This window comes from Fistularia commersonii, chromosome 8 (assembly GCF_037954325.1).
Source record: "Fistularia commersonii isolate RoL2024-O1a breed Wild chromosome 8, RoL_Fcom_v1.0, whole genome shotgun sequence".
Lineage (NCBI taxonomy): Eukaryota > Metazoa > Chordata > Actinopteri > Syngnathiformes > Fistulariidae > Fistularia > Fistularia commersonii.
The window spans coordinates 13624253-13643715 of NC_141291.1; the positions used below are offsets into that span (position 1 = coordinate 13624253).

The 19463-nt window shown below is 44.2% G+C and overlaps 1 protein-coding gene across 1 annotated transcript in view; it reads right to left on the reverse strand.

Annotated features, from left to right (window-relative positions):
- prex2 (phosphatidylinositol-3,4,5-trisphosphate-dependent Rac exchange factor 2) overlaps positions 1–19463 on the reverse strand; it is a 91086-nt gene that overhangs the window by 3186 nt on the left and 68437 nt on the right. Inside the window, exons 37-40 of the mRNA XM_086151264.1 lie at positions 10780–10846; positions 10124–10314; positions 6006–6108; positions 3024–3091 (exon numbers count right to left, since the gene is read on the reverse strand). Of these exons, the coding sequence (XP_086007390.1) occupies positions 3024–3091; positions 6006–6108; positions 10124–10314; positions 10780–10846 (429 nt within the window). The remainder of the gene's footprint in view (positions 1–3023; positions 3092–6005; positions 6109–10123; positions 10315–10779; positions 10847–19463) is intronic.

The following is a 19463-nucleotide window of genomic DNA, read 5'->3' on the forward strand; positions in this document are numbered from 1 at the left end:
AAAAGAAAAAGACATGTTGTCGGTCAAACATGGGGAGGACATGGAACAAAAAGAAGTGTGTGTGTGTGTGTGTGTGTGTGTGTGTGTGTGTGTGTGTGTGTGTGTGTGTCTGTGTGTGTCTGTGTGTGTGTGTGTGCATGTGGCCGGTGGCGGCAGTGGAACATGTCTAAGGATGTGGCGCTGATGGAGGCAGCAGCAGGATGGCCTCTGTGGGGATGAGAGCTTCGAGCTGATCAAAAACAGCCTCCCCGAGCAGATGGGCAATTAAATATCACTCAAAAGAAACTTTAGAGGTTGTCGGATTAAAGAATACAATTTCAGGGGTGTATTTTCCCTCTTTGGCACAATCTCAATCTCAATCTGCATAGCTTTCTGTCACCGGGTGAAAGCGATGGCAGGGTTGCAACATGCAGCTGCATTAAAAACCCCGTGAAGTATCTTGGTGCGGGAAAACAGGTGTTAAATGATTCTCCAGAATTCGGGCAGCATTTCACTGACGGAAAAAAAATCTCTGAACGAAACGAAAATAAATTACATTTTAACCCAAGAGAATGAGGGAGTAAGAGTATAAATTCCTGTCACTGCTGAACGCTTGCTACACTAATTCTGTTGAACCCCTTTGCATTCAAATGTAACACTCCATCATTCACACACACCTTGATACACTGCTGTTTCCCTTTGAGGAATAAAAAACAAACACGCCGTTGCTTTCAAAAACACGATGCATACGTGAAATATCTCACGGTGACACTTTTCAAAAAGAAGGTGTTTTAAATATTTAGGATCTGCAAACTTATCAGAATCCCAAAAGCATCCGGTGAGCTGATGTCTTTCACAGCCCTCGGACATGAGGCTTTGGGACGAAGGAACCGACACTTTGGAGAGACTGCCGCTGTCGCACCGCGGCGAGAACAATGAAAGCCGAACTCAAGTTCCGCCGAGATCTTAAAGGAAATCCTAGTCGATTTCCCCTTTCCCCCAGGCTGCCGCTTCACCCACTTAAATTCGATTTAAAAAAAAAAAAAAAATTGAATTTCTATGTTCACACTACATCTTTGTGACATTTGTCAGTTTCTCATGGTCGCTGGAGCCTACCCCAGCTGTCACTAGCTGAGAGGCAGAGCACACACAGAGACATTCTATGTACAATATACCTTGACTTAAGAGTTCGATTGAAACTCAATTTGCTTGTATATCAAGTTAAATTTCCCCATTAAAATGAATTGAAACGCTATTAATCCAGTCCAGCACTCCACCTCCAGCTTTGTTATGTGTTTTTAAACAAGAAAAATGTACTTCATAAGTAACAAATAATGTATAAAAAAATAACATAATAGGAAAACAGAAAAAGAGAATGTAAAGACATATTAAGTGTATTTGCCCCGAAGATCGGACGAAGATGCTGGGGGAAGTTTTTCATTTCGAGGTCTATCGCTCAGCTTAACATGCTCACTACACACTTAATGCTGAATTTAACTTTCACACTATGCTGATTTTAATGACGGAGTGAATGCCGTTCCTCTTTTTAAAATGACAAACCATCCCCAACTGGCTCTGAATGACTCTTCCAAGGCCTCATCTGTTGACGTTCCTGCTATCTGCTGTACCAAATCCCCGTAAACAACTTCTCCAATCTGTTCACTGACAAGTACACAACAAGCACACCTCGCTCATGTTTTTCCATGATGTTCACCAGGCTATCTCGTAGCAGGAGGTGTGTGTTATTGTTCTTACTTCATGGTAGGTGGCCGCCACATCGGTGTCAAACCCGTGTAACTCAAATCTCAGCTCATTTCACAAAGAAAAAAAAAAAGAAAAAAATTGAGGGATGGCTCATATTTTGGAAAACTCATATGTCGATGTGTGATGTGCTCATGAGTCAAGGTTCCACTATGAACACACAAACACACATATATATATAAACACATTCACATATTGGGGCAATTTAGGGTATCTGATCCTATTTTTGTGGATTGTGGGAGGAGGAAACCCTGAGGAAACCCACAGAGACAACATGCAAACTCCACACAGAAAGGCCCCCTTTGGGAATCGAACCGGGGACCTTCTTGCTGTGGGGAGGAATCACGAACCCTTTGTGCAACCATGCTGCTCTAGAGAGAGAATGTCTATTTGAAATATCAGCTGGCAGCGACATTAATGACTGAAATACGACATCCAAGGCGATGGAAAAAGGCGATGGAAAAAGTAAAAGCGTAGAAAAGTAAGGGCAGCTTCCCTTGTGCCTCTCATTATTCACACAGCAAAATGATTTAAGTGCAACTATTTTTCTTTTTTAACCAAAGATGGCTGCTTGGGAACGGTCCAGCTCACTGCAACAATCAGAGCAGAAATCCTCTGCGAGTGCAGCGATTTTTTTTTGTTCTCCGACCACAAAGTATCAACACAAATTATCCTGATTCTTAATTGTGTTTGTCAATTTCACTAAAAGGTTCAAAAGGGGCTTCCTGTCAAACAAAAGGGGCGGTACGTCTTGGCCAAATGGCTACGGGAGTCCTCGTCCTCGCCCGGAGAACTGTGGAACGCAGGAAGCTCCTCTTTAATCGAGCCATTTGGCCCCGGGCCCCCGTCAGAAAGCGCACGGAGCCTTGACGAACACCCGCGTTTTTTTTGGAGAATGATGACTGACTTCGGCTTCACAGACACAGATGCAAGTCCCTGCTGACCACTGATGAAGTGGTGACATTTTTTTCTTGTGAAATCTATTCCAATGTCTCTCACCGACCCCAACCGAGACTGTAAATCCCTTGAAAGCAAACCATGTTTAAGATTTTTGGAGTTATAAATACGAGTTGTGCCATCCAGTCTGTTAGATAGATATAGTTTGATCTTTAGCGCAACAAACCGGAACATCAATCTGTTATGCCCTGATGGAAAAGCAGTGAGAGAGAGGAAAAACAGGTAAACAGGGAATAATTGAACAGGGACCAACAAGGATAAATAAACAAATAAACAAATAATAAAAAAAAGCTTTTTAAAGACAGATTGGCAGATTAAAATTTTACCTCGAAACTGACGAGGGCGTACGATCCCTTACTCCCAGGTTCTTGGCAGAATTCTGAACTCGGGCCCCCTGGAACAACACACAGGTACTCATATAAATTTGGTCAACATTTGTATACAATCAACACATATAACAAAAGAATGACAAATCAAAGTCATCTGCTAAGCTGATTCTTGAATCCTGCAAAAGAAACCTTTTCAATTTCCAGTATTTTCTCCAAGTTTGAAATAATTCTTACATTTTGATTTTTTTTCTAATTCAAACTACATCGTTGGAAAATGGAGAAACAATTACAGGTTCAGCACCTTTTCAAAAGATTCAAACCAAGAGTTCAGATGGAGCTCAACACCCTTTTCCTCACATTTTCTCACTTTATTGGTTATTAATAAAACAAGGATGGGGATCTTGGGGAACGAGAAGATGGGGATCATCTTCTCGGCTGTTTTGTCAGAGGTTTGGAAACTCCTTAGAAGCATTTATAAAGAATGAAGAGTGAACTTTAAAGACCACACACACACACACACACACACACACACACACACATATACGTACTCATACACATATATGTATATACATTCTTCTCTGTCTGTCCAGCAAATCCACATTCCCAATCATCAACAGCCTGACAAAAGGTGAAAGTTCCCTTCGCATCACATACCGATGCATTACATTCCTTTTTCGTTATTTTTCGACACACCTGGAGATGAGTCTACTTTGAGAAATAGCGTCAGTGGAGGAATGCGAGTTTTCATTTACAACAGAAATATGTGGAAAATACAAACTTTTTAGAAAGTTTGGTTTAGGTTTAGAAACAGATATTGATGTTGATGTAGCCACGACACTCCAGGTTCATTGAAAAAAATGACAGGAAATGGGGTGTCTAATACAGAGAACCATCTATTCCAATAGATGGCAATTTCTTTCAGGTGCAGCGTCAGTGATGGAATGCAATTTCTCATTTACAAAGGAAATTTACAAAATACAAGCTTTTATTAAAGTTAGGTTTCAAAAACAGATACAGATACTGATGTTTACATGCCGCTCCAGATTTGTCACATAATGACAAACAAGGGGTGTCTTATGGATCTGTATTTGACGCTAAGGAAACGTTCCCATTTCATCAGGCGGTTGACGTTGTGGGACTGAGGAAGGGTTCATCTATCATAACATAAACCAAACAGTCAACGGTTAGACAAAATGAGCTATGTGTTTGTGTGTGTGTGTGTGTTTTTCCTGCTACACAGTCAGGACTCTGGCTGTCCTGCAGTGCTGAGTTTGCAGATCCATGTCCCAAGAAGCAACCGAGGTTCTCTATTTAGAGACAGCAACACTCGCACTTAGTTATATGCCGTCTCCCTTGCAGAGCCACACACGCAAGCTAAATATCACAATCGAATTATTACTTTTGCATCTTCCTGCATGTCCTAGGTGACCCCTTGACTGCAGGGTAGCATCGGCGCCTGTTCATTGCAAGTCGTTGCCTGCACACCACAAGGATGCCCCCTAATGTCCCTGAGGGACAGCGCAGCCTCTGATTAGAATCAGTGGAAGTTCATCTTTTCAGTGAAAACTGAATTTGATGGATGGGAAAACATTTTTGTATGTCATGTTGCTCACATATAAACAAGACAACATTGTATGCATTAAATATAAGCTTTAGGAAAAAAATACGATGAATAAAGCTGTCAAAAAAAAATGGTTGAGCACATTTATTGTGTTCGCAAGCTGTCTCGCTGTTTGTTCACAAAGAACATCAATATATATTTCATGTTTCAACAACTCAGTTTTTTTCGATTATCTTTTAATTACTTTATAATTAAATAAGACTCGCTAGTTAATTGTTCATGTAGATTACTTTGCCGCACGCAAAAGCCAAATGATCTGACTTCTTTCTTTTCCCCTCCTATGCCCCTCTTTAAATTTCCCTATTAAATCCGTGACCGGCCCCATACTGCGTAAATCACCCGACCATGTTCCGGTGTTGCTGCCTAGATTTTAGCGTTAATACCTCGATAAAAACCTAATTTTTGGGCAGATGAAGGGGAGTCAACTGCACCCTGTGTTGTTCATAATTCATATTCATCAAATTCATCCGCTGATGACTGAAAGCAAGGACAAGCGGACAGGACAACCTCCCCTTTGTTCCTTATCTGGAGGGAATGCTCTCCTCCTGTGGCATCTGGATCAATGATGATGTAGGCGGACGCACGAAATGCTTCCTAATACATTAAGATCGCCGAATATATATCTCTGACTGTAACCGCCACCACCTGATTTTTTTGTTTTTCTTCCTCCGGCATACACACTCCAGTGCTGAAGGTCAGTCAGCGCTGGCCAGCGGCCAAGTTCTCCGAGTGGAGAAATGAAATGTCTCCCGTCCCACAGGATGTCAGCCTTTGGAAGAACCTCTTTGCTCACAGCAAACAACAATATAATCACCACTCACAGAACTTCTAATGAGGGAGAAAGATGTTGACAGAGAGCCTGACACGCCCAGAGCCCATTGTGAGGGTTTTTATGTTTAGCATCACATCACCCCTTATGGCCGGATTCAAATTCTGGAAGCGGTGAACCGTGGGTGTATGAAGTATATATGGAAAGGAGTGCAGCTAATAAAACTTTACTGTGAACAACAGAGAGCAGTTACGTGATTAGCCCAAAATACTGTAATGCCACATACATATTGGACTGCCTTAAAAGTGAAACTAAATGAAGTAACTTTCTGAGAATGTTAACAAGGAAATTAAAAGAGCATTAGGTTTGCAAAGTGGATTTCATTGGCCTCAGTCTGTTCCATCGGTTAGCTGCCTTTTTCTTAACCAATGTTGTGACAAGGACGCTTTGGATGCAAACATAACCTGAGGTGTGGATTTACGTGGCGCAAGGAAAAAAAAACAGCGGCGGCGGCGGCGGATGTGTTTGCAAGCCCGGGAAAGACGGACAAGACGCACGGTGACAATGCATTCATGCACCAAAGTCATACCTGTTTCCTCATGACGTCAGTGGCCTGCATGATGCAGCGCGGGGGCAGGCCGTGGTTTCGAGCCAGCAGGATGGCCTGCTCCAGTGTCACACTCAGGGTGCAGCTGTGAGCGGGGAACAAACACAGGTCAGACTCACAGCCTGCTCAGTTAGCTTGGCTTGATGCTCAACGGTCACGGAACGTCACACATAAGTGATGAAGATCACAATGCCAAGAGACAGTAAGGGGTGTCGTTGATAAAATAATTTGTCTTTACACCCGCCGATTCCACAATGAGCAGTTACTTACGCTTAACTTGATCGGGGCAACTGAGATGACTCTCATTTGAACAGTGGCGGCTCCTGACAAAATTATCAGTGACAACAACTTTTACAAAGACAACTACGGCGACCCATTAAATTGGTAATTAAACAGGTGACTGGACAACTGTCACGATTTACGTCCGACTTGTCAAAATAACACAGCAATACAACTTGTAAACAATGGGCGGCTAGAGAAACACAAAAATATTCTCTCTAGCTACTTAAGCTACAAGAAAGTTACATATGGGTACATCACTTGTAGTCCCTCATATAAAATTGTAGAGAATGATACTGCCATTACTGAGCCAATCAGAGTCCAGGATACAGAACGCCATGTTCTGGTTGTTCCCACCCCAGAAAATGCTCATTTCGGGTTGAAAAATTTAAATAATAAATATATAAAAATACATTTATACTGCATATCTGCGGTATTATTGGCAATAGATATCCCCGCAAAAAGGCGAACCACGATATAGCGAGGGACTACTTTATATGAAAGAGACGCCCTTCCTTTGCAGATTACATAATGACGAAAGCCTGAATGCGCAGACCCTTACGGAAACCCATAGGGAATGCATTTAAGTGTCTGTTTTTTGGGAGGAAAAAAAGGATTTTACATGAGAGTCTATAAGAGAACTTGGGGCGATTTCGAACTGATTGAAAATCGCCCAAAAGGGGGCGGTTCCCGAGGGAGGGGCGCGTCGTGCTGATTGAACAATAGCCAGAACAACTGTAGCAGTGGCAGAATGTGGTTTTAAAAATTCTCTCCTTTTCCGCGCTACGGGGGTGAATCACCCGGATCACATATATGAACAAACTGCCAACCATTGAGGGACGTACAGAGGGAGAGTAATGGGTCACCGGGGCAACCACATCTTTGAATGTCCAGGGGCGACCTGTTGGTGTTAAAATGTTAGAAAAAACCTGTATATGTATGGGTGTTTTTACTTATGAGAATGCTGTTTTAAAGGAAAATAATGGTAGCTATTTATCTTTCCACTTTGCCGATGGTGTACTATCAAAGCCTGTTCATCTTGACACCTTGTCACACCCATCACGTCCCTCCCATTTCATCTTTGCTCATCTCCCTGCTAATGAATCACCCCACTTGCCGCTGAAATGTCAGTCACGGTGAGAAAGCACGCCACATCAGTGGAATAACAAACCTCTTGATCTTTGCTTTAAACCCAAGTAAGAGCGAAGCACTAATTCGTGTCATCAGCATCTGAAGAGACTTCCCGGGATTCACGCATCTAGGAGGAAACGGTCGGCGCATCTCACGCAGTGAGACCATGCATGCTGCACCGCCATAAGGCTCTGACGTGTGTAAAATGAATGTCGACAAGAATCTGTGAGTCATTAGGTGCAAGAAACATTCCTCCAAGGCACATATGTAGCTCTGCTTGCTCTCTTGCTCATCGTCACTCTCACACAGCATGCCTGGGGGGTGAAGGTTGGTGGGTGACCTGCGCGGTCTCGCTGGTCAATTTGATCCTGAAACTTTTTTCACTGCACTGCGAACTGCCCCCAAAATGGAAATGTCTGTTCCGTTTCATTGAGCATCACTGCCACGGGGGCCACTGAGAATTAGAAACGTTAAGTATCTCCTCCAAATGTAGGGTTTCGGGCCGACTTGACGAAACTTCAAAAAAAGTAGTGGACGTGATATAAGGGAACACGTCACGGCTGGCTGCCTGTGACTTAAAATCAAATCGGATTAAGATTCAAAGTCCCAGTTTGGTTCCAGTTGCACAACTTTATGAAGTGATAAAAGTAATGAACTTAACAATCATCTGCAGAATGCGTGGAGCGATATCCCCGGTAGAGAATAATGTCTTTTGCAGGCCACCCCAGAATATTTTAAGGACCCATTTTGAGCTTCCCACACTGATAAACGGGAGGGGGAAAAGTCATCCACAAAAGATCTTAAAATATCTTTTCAGCTGGAGCGAGATGAAGGAACTGCCGTATGGCCTCACTTTTCCCTGTGACTGGTGAGATAGTATGAGCTGATTTATAACAGTCTGTTTAATGCCGTTCCAGCACATAAATCCATTAATACTCTTTTGTTTCCTTTGAACTGAGTGCGATCTGATAAATGACAAGAAACAGTACAAGGTAGGGTTGTCCACCTGAGTCCCAACACAGGAATAGGAAAAGGTGCGTATTTTGGCAACGTTTTTTTTTCTTTTTTTCTGTATCCCAACCTGGCTTTTTTCCGTCAAACCCTAATTCACCGGATGGCAAAATCACTTGATCCCGACGGATGGAGGGAAAATCCACTAAGGCTGACATCGGTTACTAAGACGGATGGATAGAATAAAACGGGAAACAATTTCATCTGTGGGGGATTCAAGTCAAATGAGTCAGTTCCAGAAACAACTGATGCATCTTTCACCGGATTTGTGCTTTGGAATCAGTGCTGGGCTTGTGAGGCTTGTGACGCCTGATCACACGAGCTGAAGAAGAAAAAAAAACAAAAAAAAACGCACATCATGGCTAATTTAACATGCAAGGAGAGCTGAAATGTCACAAGTACCGGACACACACACACACATACTTCACTTTATGTTCTAATGATAGCCTGGGAGGTCTTTTTTGTGATGGGTGAAAAATTTAGAGAAATAAGAGGGGGTGCAGCATTATACAAACTGCTGATGGACCCAAAATATCACACTTTCCCTGTTATTAAAAGTCATCCATCAAGCCGGTTAATCCAATCAGCAGTGGGCTGCCGCACTGATAATGTAATTTGGTTTCATTGGCTTTTCGATATTACTTGATCCAGCGTGCGTGCTTGTCATTGGCACGGACACGAAATTTGGGGTTGTTTTGGACCCCTTAAGATTTGTATTATACAGACGTATCATATCAGAAACATTTCTCCTTGACAAATTCCAGCGATTACATCAATTCGTGGCCAAAGCAAGCGGGCAGCCAAGCATTTCAATCCCCCCCCTCACTGTGAAATCGTTCTGCAAGGATGAAATAGAGTTAACAGAAAAATCCAGTCTATGTCACCTGGTGTCATAGTACACTTAGCCCGCCTGTGCAGGTGAAATGCAAGTGTGTGTGTGTGTGTGTGTGCGTGAGTGCGCACACACACAAGCTTTGAGTTAATAAAGTAGCAGCAGTCATTGCAGAGACAGGAACTTTCTATTAGGGCCCAGGAGACCAGGCGGCTCTATCCTCTGCACTTTATCACGCCATCAGTCACATCCAGCGAACGCATGGATGCAAGTATGTTCGCCTGTGTGTGTAACTGAGACAAAAAGATATGGAAACTGTCATGGGGTAAAGAACGAGGGCATCAGCCAGAGGGGTAGAGCAGACTGAGAGACGAGGAATGAAAATGAAAGCTGGAGCCGGAGCTCGGTGGTGACAAATGATTAGGATATTTCCGTCCCCATAAATTGATGAACGGCGCTCTCTACTTTACGGTAGTTGGATTAGGTCGCCATATATAGAAATAAGTGAGAAGGGGTCTAATTGAGCCGTGTGCTTTCTGTGTAAAAAGCGCTATGCCTACTTAAAATCACCTCCCGTGGCGTGAGAAACAATAGGAGCTGGAATAACCTGCTGGTAAAACAAAGCGAAAGACGAGACTATCACAGCAGGGTTATGGATATCACCCTTACCCTCTCCTTGAGACAGGAAGAGATGACAAGGAAGGAGAATATTGCGGTTTAGAAGCAGAGGTGCCGTCTGACAGCGAATAGAGGAAATGGAGAAGCAAGCCGTCGGAGGCGAGAAAATTACCAGCCAGAATTGATTATTTAAGTGGGTCAAACGCAACGCGTACATAAACACACTTACCGATGAACGCCGCTGTTGCACATGACAATGTGCGCGGCCCCCAGACGAGAGCACAGCTCAGAGGCCACGGTGAGCAGTCCCACCCCCGAAGCCCCGCAGGCGGTGTACTGACAGGCGGCGGTGCGACGGCAGCTGATGAAACTCTCCATCAGACGGTAAAGCTCCTCCAGGGTGTTCAGGGGACGCATCAGCTGGGTGGGAAACAAGGCAGGGAGGTCAGTGCGGGATCCATAAAGGATAAAAAAAAAAAAAAAAAAAACACACAAAACTTTTTACGACCACAGTAAAATGGTAGCAGCAATAGATTATAAAGCAGTCTTTCAGAAAATTGCTCCGGAGATGATGAATAATTCACTGTAAGAACAGGTTCATGTCAGCTTCCTCAGGGGTAAATTCCAGATGAATGAGGAACAAACGCCTCCGTCGACATCAATAAAACATGAATGCAAGGGAGGTATTGCAAGTCTTTAGTACATGTGTCACAATTGCTAAAAATAACCTACCACAGCTGGTCCATGCCTGATCTTACATGATGTCTAATAATTGCGGTTTCTAATTTTTTTTCCAACATCTTACATGTGCAAACCATTCCATATTGGCGGCAATGAGATCTGTGGCGGCTCAGGTTTCCATGACATCACGAAGGTTGTTCTTACCTTATCTATCAAGGCGGCTTTGGGCGCAGAGCTTGGCGGCATGTTGGATTGGTCCATGTAGAAAGCCCTGAGGGAACAGTTCCCATATGGAGTCAGTCAGGCTGGACATTTGCACAGCAGTCCAAGGAGTAACACCTCATGTGTGGCGTTTGCATCAAAAATATTTATAATGTGGTTTCACGTCTTTGAAAAACCACCACATTGAATTCGCTTTCCCTACACCTCTGGGTCATCGGGAGCACGGGCTGCTTCACGGGGAAAAAGCAGGCCACATGCTCATTACGGAGCTCCCGCATCTGACTATCAATCACAAGAGTAGCTCAGGCACAGCTCAGCAGAAACAGAGACTAATCATCTCTCGTCCCAGGCATCTTTCCAAACGCCACTGCATCGCTCATTCATACGGTCCACTTTAATGCGATGTCGTTTTGCCGCGATGCCACCGGGGGCGCCGCGCCCAGCCCGCCTCAGTGTTGAGCGGCACCGATGCAGACTCAGCAGTTCTGTGGCTCCATCAAATCCCCGTAATCCGGCAGGGTGCTAAAAATAGCCCCATCGCGCTGTATTAAACTCCTCGTAATGAAATCACATGCTTCTTTAAGAAGCGCTGATAATGAGGGATCATGATACTCGGCGATGATCTTTGAGGGACGGAGGTCGATTACAGAAAAGAGCTTGTTCATCTACATCTGGCCAGGGAGGCATTCGTTATGGTCTGTTATACATCTTCTTGGCATAATAATCATTGAAATGAATTTGTGCTGGCAGAGCGAAAAAAAAAACAATAACAAATGCAAAGATCTGAATGTATAGATGCACACGTCCGCCCTTTATGTCACAAAATGTGAGGTCTTTGACATTTAAAGGTACCCACTAAGGCAGATAAAATACTACAAGGTGTTTTTTTTGGATGGAAAATATATTTACCACAATCAAGACTTTAAAATAAAAAGCGCTCCATCACGCTCGAGAATAAAATCCATCAAATACTGTGTGTCCATTAAATAAATTTTTCATCTCCCGCATCACACAAACCAAACAAACGATGAATCATGCTTCGCCTCAACGCGTGTTTCTGAATCGCAGGCTCCAAGGCTCGGCGTCGCACCGAATACCAAGGTAGATTTGGCCTCTTGCCTATTTGTCATTTCACAAATAATGCTTGCAGTTCGCCCCCTCAAAATCTGATTTTCCAAGGCTTCGGGGGGAAATTTACACTTTGATCGATGAATGTAAAAGCGGCCCAGCGGCGTCCAACTCCACGGGCTTCATTTTGCACGGACAATCTTGAAACACCATGCTGTGAGAACAAGCCGGGGAAAAAAACAAAAACAAAGTTGGGACAGGAGAGAGAGACTTCATACTTTTCAAGTTATTTCAGCGAATGAGATCTCTTTGAATATCAAATGGAGTTTTTTTCGAACACCCGGGTAGAGGATGAGCAGCCGCCCACATTTTACCCCCAGTTGTTTAAGTATTTAATTCCTATCCAGGAAATTAACCCAGTGGCGTGCCCTGCTAAATGACCACGGGCAAAGTTTGCAAAGGGTTCAGTCGGAGATAAAGGCTCGCGTAATTGGTTGAAGATGGACCCGCTAATTGAAACATTGCTCGGAACACTTTGAAATAATAAAGTTATTTCTGCTGGGGGGAATAAAGACCTCAACTTGTCCCTGTTTGAGCAGGAGAACACGCTGGTTTTCAGTTGAAACAGGAAAATAATAGAAACCTGTCGTGCGTGCATTCAGCTCATTTCCCTATCAGTGCCTGAGATTCAGGTTTACTTGGTGACATAAGGTTATCAGTCACCGGATATAAAAAGGCCGTTTTCAGCCACTGCTGTCACCTAATGGGACTTGTTTTCTGCTTCTTCTCAAACTGTCCGACTCTTCTTTGCCTGCAAATGTTTCGCCAATGTGCTTTAGAGGAAAGCAACCTTGCCCTCGCAAACCTCTGGATAGACGCCGAAGTCGGTGTACCCGCTGATTATCACTTGCTGCAAAAATATCACCGAACGCAGCCTGGGGAAAAAGAACCACGGTGGAGGTTTGATGCCGAAATAATAGAAGTCAGTTTGCCAATGATGTGCGGTTCGAGAAAAGGACCTGCGTTACATCTTCTCGGCTGTTTTGTCAGAGGTTTGGAAACTCCTTAGAAGCATTCATAAAGACTGAAGAGTGAAATTTAAAGACCACACACACACACACACACACACACACACACACACACACACCCTGGCTGGGAACACATTAAATACACATTAGGAAAAAAGGCTGAAAATCATCGGGTGTCTGTTATATCTCTCACCGTCTCTCAAGTTCAAACCCTATGGTCTCACAGGACCTAAACTTCAGCTGCCCCATGTGAGGAGGACATGGAAGCCCCCCTGGAAGATTCTGCACAAACTCATTATTTTTATTTATTTTTTTATTACCAATTGCTCTATATCAACCAAGAATGTGTCATTTTGTTATTTGGCAAGTGCGGTTTTATTTTCAAAGGAAGAAAAAACAACAACCCATATTTTATATTTTCATATTTTACAGTAAAAAGCAAGAAAAATGTAGTGTCAGCTTATCCCTATTTCTGGAGTAACTGAACGTGCAGCGAACCAGAGGGTTTTCGCTGAAGGCCTTAATGGAGACTTTGGCTGCAGGCCAATGGTGACCTGGTCTTTGCATAGCTGCGTGTATTTTATTGGGCTTAAAAGAATATTTAATTCTCTTTTGTTTCATATTCCTTTGTGACAGTAGGAGACCCCGAGGGCGGGGGGTGGGCTTTACCGCTCAGGAGTATTAGCATTACGGCTGCCGTTCCGAGAAAAGGGTCAGGGAGCTGCGTGGGAATCGCTATGATATCACAACATCTTCCTTTTTAAAACCAAGATTGGAAAAAATAAAAACACACATACACACACACACGCTTCAAACATAAATTGTTAGAGGATATTGTTTAATAACCACAAGGTAGAAAGTGTCAGATTTACTACATTCGACTTGCATGATGGCAAAAGAGGTGCATGCTGGTCCATTTAAATCACTTACGCCACCATGATGGATGACACTTACTGTTATTAAATCCCTCGCTGTGTGTGGCAGAACTACCGACAGGCTAATGAGGGTTTGGAGGGGCCCTCAAAAGTAACACACACACACACACACACACACACACACTTCCCACGCTGACACCTGCCCCGGAGTGCATTGCACGACCAGAGATCATTTCCTTATCTCCCACCTCCTTCCTGTTTACATTTAACAGCAAAATACTTATCACCTTATGTGTCAGGCTCAATATTTAAAAGCATGCCAGTGGGAGAAGCCACATAGTCACCCAAAACATAAATTAACAAACACCGCCATGTTTGTTTTCTGTTTAATATTTCACACGTTGCAAACACATTATAATGGATTGCCCTAAAAACAGGTCCCTTCACTCCCGTGTTGCACAGATGAGAGTGAGCCTGTAATTTTTTCCCCGGTCATTAGTGTCAGTCACCTTCAAAAAACAGAGGCTTGGTATTCAACGCCCTGAAAGAGACAATAAAATCTTGTCACCAGGCAGATCTAGGCCCGTAATTGCAGAGTCGTTGCAACTGAAAAGGAAACTTTGCACTGAAGTGCAAGGGAGCCACGAAAAGTTTTGCGAGGTTTTTCACTCTCCGAGGTGATTTGTTTCGAAGTACCAGTTAAACACACTTCAGAAAGTCTGAAGAGAATGACAGTCTTACTCAGCTCTGTAAACAGGCCCTTGGTGCACGTCAGCCGGAGTGGAAAGAAGAATAACCTCGTTCTGCAATGCTCCAGTGGCTTTGACCTCCCAAAGACTTCAACATTTTTCATCAATCCTCCAACTGTTGAGATTCATGGGAAATATATGACAGAATCTCCACACCCTCCCAGCTTCTGCTGAGGAAATATTAGTTAACAACTGCGGCTGCCAAAGCCCGAGCAACCAATAATGATTTTTTTTTATACCACGAGGGGAAAAAAAATTAATAAATAACACCTTAGGTTACAGATGAAGCTAAATTAGCTGCACTACTGCATTGTTGCTATGTCATCCGGAGAAATAATTGCTTAAGAAGCTGAAAATACATCATAGGGAAAATGTGGGAACTCGCTGAAAAAAAATAAAAAGCTAACATGAATCACCTCTGCACAAGCCCCGTTCCAGACAGGAAGATAAATATTATCAATTACACGTGGCAGCCGTGTAGATTCAACGTTGTTTTTGACGTCAAGGATGCACGCAGGGATTCAGACCTGCAACAAGTGGGACGTCACAGCATCTGTCCTTCTTTCTAATATTCGTCATGGTAACATGTCAGCATCATTAGGGAACACAACAACTCTAATAGCCAATGCATCTCTGAGCACATTTGCACATATAATGAATGAACATGTTCCTATGCATGGTCACACACACACACACGCACGCGCGCGCATACACACGCACACACATGCGCGCGCACGCACGCACGCACACACGCACGCATTTCTTATTTGTGATACCACTTAGAATAGGTGTTTGAACACCCCACTGTAAGCATAATTAGGAAAAACTTGGCATAAAATAACAAATCAATTAAATGTCACATACAAATGAAATACAATTTTGGGTTCCTTTCAACCCATGTCTCTAGTCGTGATTTATTTGCATGGACACGGTCGATACCATTTACAACTCGCGAGTGTGTAACAAGGTTGAATTCACTACTGGACCACGGGGGGATAAATCTTCTCCTCAGCCTGAGGAGATAAAGGGAAGACGTGCTCGGGAGGGGGGGGGCTCAGCGCCGTGGTGAAAATGGCACTCTGACCTGCAATAACCATCTCGCTTAATGGAGATAAACTACCTGGCTGCTGCTGGACAGGCGAGAGCGCAAAATCCAAGGCAAAATTACCCCGAACTCTGACTCCACGGCAAAGAGCGATGACTAACTACTACAGCATGGAAGCAATGCGTAATAAAAGCACAGCTAACCTCCCCCCGGTTTAGTGCTCGTATTCCAGCAACCACAGTGTCATTATACTTGATTTGCAGGGTATGATTCGAATGTCTATATTAATAAAATGTTTTTTTGCGTTGGAAGGACAGATCTCGTTCTTGCAAAAGGGACACGAACTGTGAGAATTCGATGTCTTGTGATACGGTGCCAAAACATTTCCCACATTTCAACATTTTGGAAGAAAAAGCTCAGTGTGGGAAGAGAAAAACATTTGGACTCCAGTCCAAGCTAAAGATATTGACTTAAACATTTCAGTTTCGACGGAGAGGTCGCTCTGGCCCCGAAACGTCCAATGGCCGCGAACCATGTTCGAGTTCGCCTGCAGACCACATGCAGCACTTGCTGGAAGGGATTTTCATTCTCTCACCTGTCTGATCTGTGTGTACACCAGCCGGCAATCACTTGGTTGCAAGAGGAAAACCAGACTCCCCACCTTCCCCCGCAGCTCCACCAGAAAAATTCCAATACAAGCAAAATTAGGCAAAACCACAAGCTTCCAATAAACCTTCTTATTGAATAATAGATTTGTTCTGGTTATCCTCTTCCACCCGCCTTCCGACCCTCCCCTGCATTCCCTCTCCTGCTCGAGCCATCATCTTCATCACTGTCCTGAAACCCAACATCCCCCCCTTCGCCACCCTCGCTGTGGCTATTTATATTTCAATTTCCCCACTTCAGTTCTTTCTGTGTTCAGAAAGAGGAGCTCAAAAGAAAAAAAAAAACGTGCTCACTCATAATTTGTCATGATTTTTCTTCTGACAACGGCGATCTCCGAGCATCGGGACGTAGATAACCGTGTACATCTTCCCATTTCTTACATTTTCGTTTGAGAAAGTCTTCTGGAAAATCAGGAACGTTCAAAGAAACCCCGCAAACTTTAAGTCATGTCTGACTTTGGCCCTTGGCAAAAGTTGCAAAACCCTTCACGGTAATTTCACATGTCGGATAAGGTGCTTCTCGAAGGTATGGAAAAGGGGGTTTGTGATGTGGCTCGGTGGCCCTCTGACACCTTTTTGGGGGGAGGAGAGGCATGTACTTGTGATTTAGCGGGGGAGTTTTGACGTTTAGAGGATTTGATTCTTGCTCGGGTCGTCCGTCACTCTGTGCATTATCCTGCCACGGGTATGGCTGGCGAAAGCCGGAAACAGCGAGGTTGCCGGTTTAAAAAAAAAAAAACTCGCTCTGACTTTTCGTATCACTCACTGTTCGTGACCGTTCTCACGTGACGTTACTCACATTGCATGGCGGCAAAGGCGTCAAAGAATGTAGAACATAAGACAGGGGGAGGAAAGCATCTGAAGAGGTTTTCTTTTTGCTTTTGAATTCAGTCTGACATGCTGAGTGACACACACACACACACACAACGGTAATTACATGCACATGCACAAAAAAGCAGCCACGGAATGGCACGATTTGACTTGTCAGGGCTCCACAACATAATGAGCGACATTCTTCCTCCTTAAAATCTGAATGAATTACAGAATACAAATCAACTGGATGACAGCTTGGTTTAAAAGAAAATGCTGTATTCATTCCTATCGCTATTATTTATCCACATGCAATATTGTTGTGTTGCACTCCACTCTGATCCACATTTGTAATTTGGTTTCGATTTCGTCGCCGCAACCTTTTCGTACCCTCACCATTTTTTCGAGAACATGGAGTGCGGTTTGACGTTTTAGTTTCTGGTCTCTTTTTCAGGGGTGTTTGTCTTGCAGCCTTCCTTTTTATCCCTGATCATCTCAGTCTTATCCTGTTAATCAGACCTCATCTGCCCAACTATCCTGCCCGCCATCTCCTCGAGCAGCGGGCGCATCGCCCGCGCCATCTTTTCCACCTGTTTTTATTAGTCTCATCACCTTCGTTGCACGACCGCCACATTGTTTGTTTTGCACTCTGCCCGGACAGCTGAGCCATTCTCTCGGTTTCAAATTCTGAATTTGCACTGGCAAAGGACCCTCTATTAATTTCCACACTGGTGTCCCATCTGCCGTCGCCAACTGTGACCAACTGATCTTCAACCCCTGAGAAACGGGGGTTGGGGGGGGTTCGAAGGCACGGACCCCGTGGTTCCTTCAGTTCAGAATAGCGTGTGCTGAGCTGTCTGTCAGTCAGCAGCCGGCGTGGGTTTAGACCTGCCGCGCTGGCTGAGCTCCAAGAGTAACGATGTGCCTGAGGTTGGCATGCTGCAATGAAGACAGCAGTGACATCACGGCCCCGGTCTGTGGCCAAAGACACAGCCGGCGACTTTACTACAGACGAAGCAAGACGATTGTATTCACCGTCTGTCAGGACATATTTCCCCTTACCGGTCTGCCGACGTTTTTATTCCTTCTCACCCTACCATTGCACATGAAGCCAACAACTGAGTTTCAAAGTACCATTGAGGGAGGGATGTGAATGAATCCACAGTCAAGTCACTTGTTTATCATAATTAATAATTTCACTGTTTTTTGCTTTACAAGAATGACTTCTACAAAGTGAGGGTTTGTTGCCTTTGAACATCAGTAACCATCTGTTGTCTATTGTTTTTACACTTGAAGGATTCTCCTGTGGCTCGGGTATTGCAGAGCAGCCCTACAAACACTGTAGGGCGTAGCGCCACTTAAATAATGTTCCCCAAATCGACCCTTCTACCTCCTTTGGGTAGAAAAGACCCGCTCTTGACGCCACAATTCAGCGCCAACACACATTTTTGAGTTACAGCTGTCTTTCTTTGTCGGGGCATCCTCGAGAAGGGCATCGTTCCCAGCAGGCTGCGAAACACTTTCTATCCATTTCCCAAACCAGCGCCCCCTAATGCTCCCCAAATCGCAGCCCGCACATCTGCTTCCTGTTACTGCGGCAGGCCCTGCTGCCACTTCAATTTGTCTCTCTCGGTGCGGATCGGACTTTGCAGAGATGTGCAGCGTGCACACGCACACACATGCAAACGCATACACACACACACACAAGAAGCACGTTTGAATTACGCGGCCACATTACATCAATGATCTTTTTTTACGCGTTTTATAAACTTCATACAAGTATGTTAAAATGAGTGTACGTTAAACATGGCCGCCGCCACCGACACATGTATCTTAATTAGAACAGCAATGACATTTTTGAGAGGTAGAATGCAGGCCCGTTGTCTCCACCGGTTTCCTCCGAAAGGATTATGCCATGAAAATGTCAGAATTCCGCTGTGAAAGGTTATGGAGCCCCCCAGATGATCTGGCAAATGATATCACAGCGCAGAGTCTCTCGGGATGTCCTGCCAGACAGAGAGATGAAGCGAACCGCCACGAGCTCGGCATCCCACGGCGTGCTTTTTGAAAGATGGCGAGCTCGCCGAACGTGATGCTTCGGCTTGTTTTTCGATCACAGTAAGAACATTAACAAACCTCTCATTGGAGTGAGATCCCAATACATTAATGTTTCGTGGTGCAGGATCAGGGCTGATGCGGCACACGAGACATGAATTACTCAGCCTCCGAACAGTTTGTCCTTCAAAAACAACATTGAATTCGGTTGTGAGCGTCGCTCTGTGATTGATTATGCACACAATAGGCAGCCGATGATCGGTCCACGCCAACGTGACAACCAGAACCCTGCATTTATATTCGACGAGGGCCTCAAACACATCTCACAGTGAGTGTTCAATTAAATAACCTGGTAACAAAAAATTAATCCA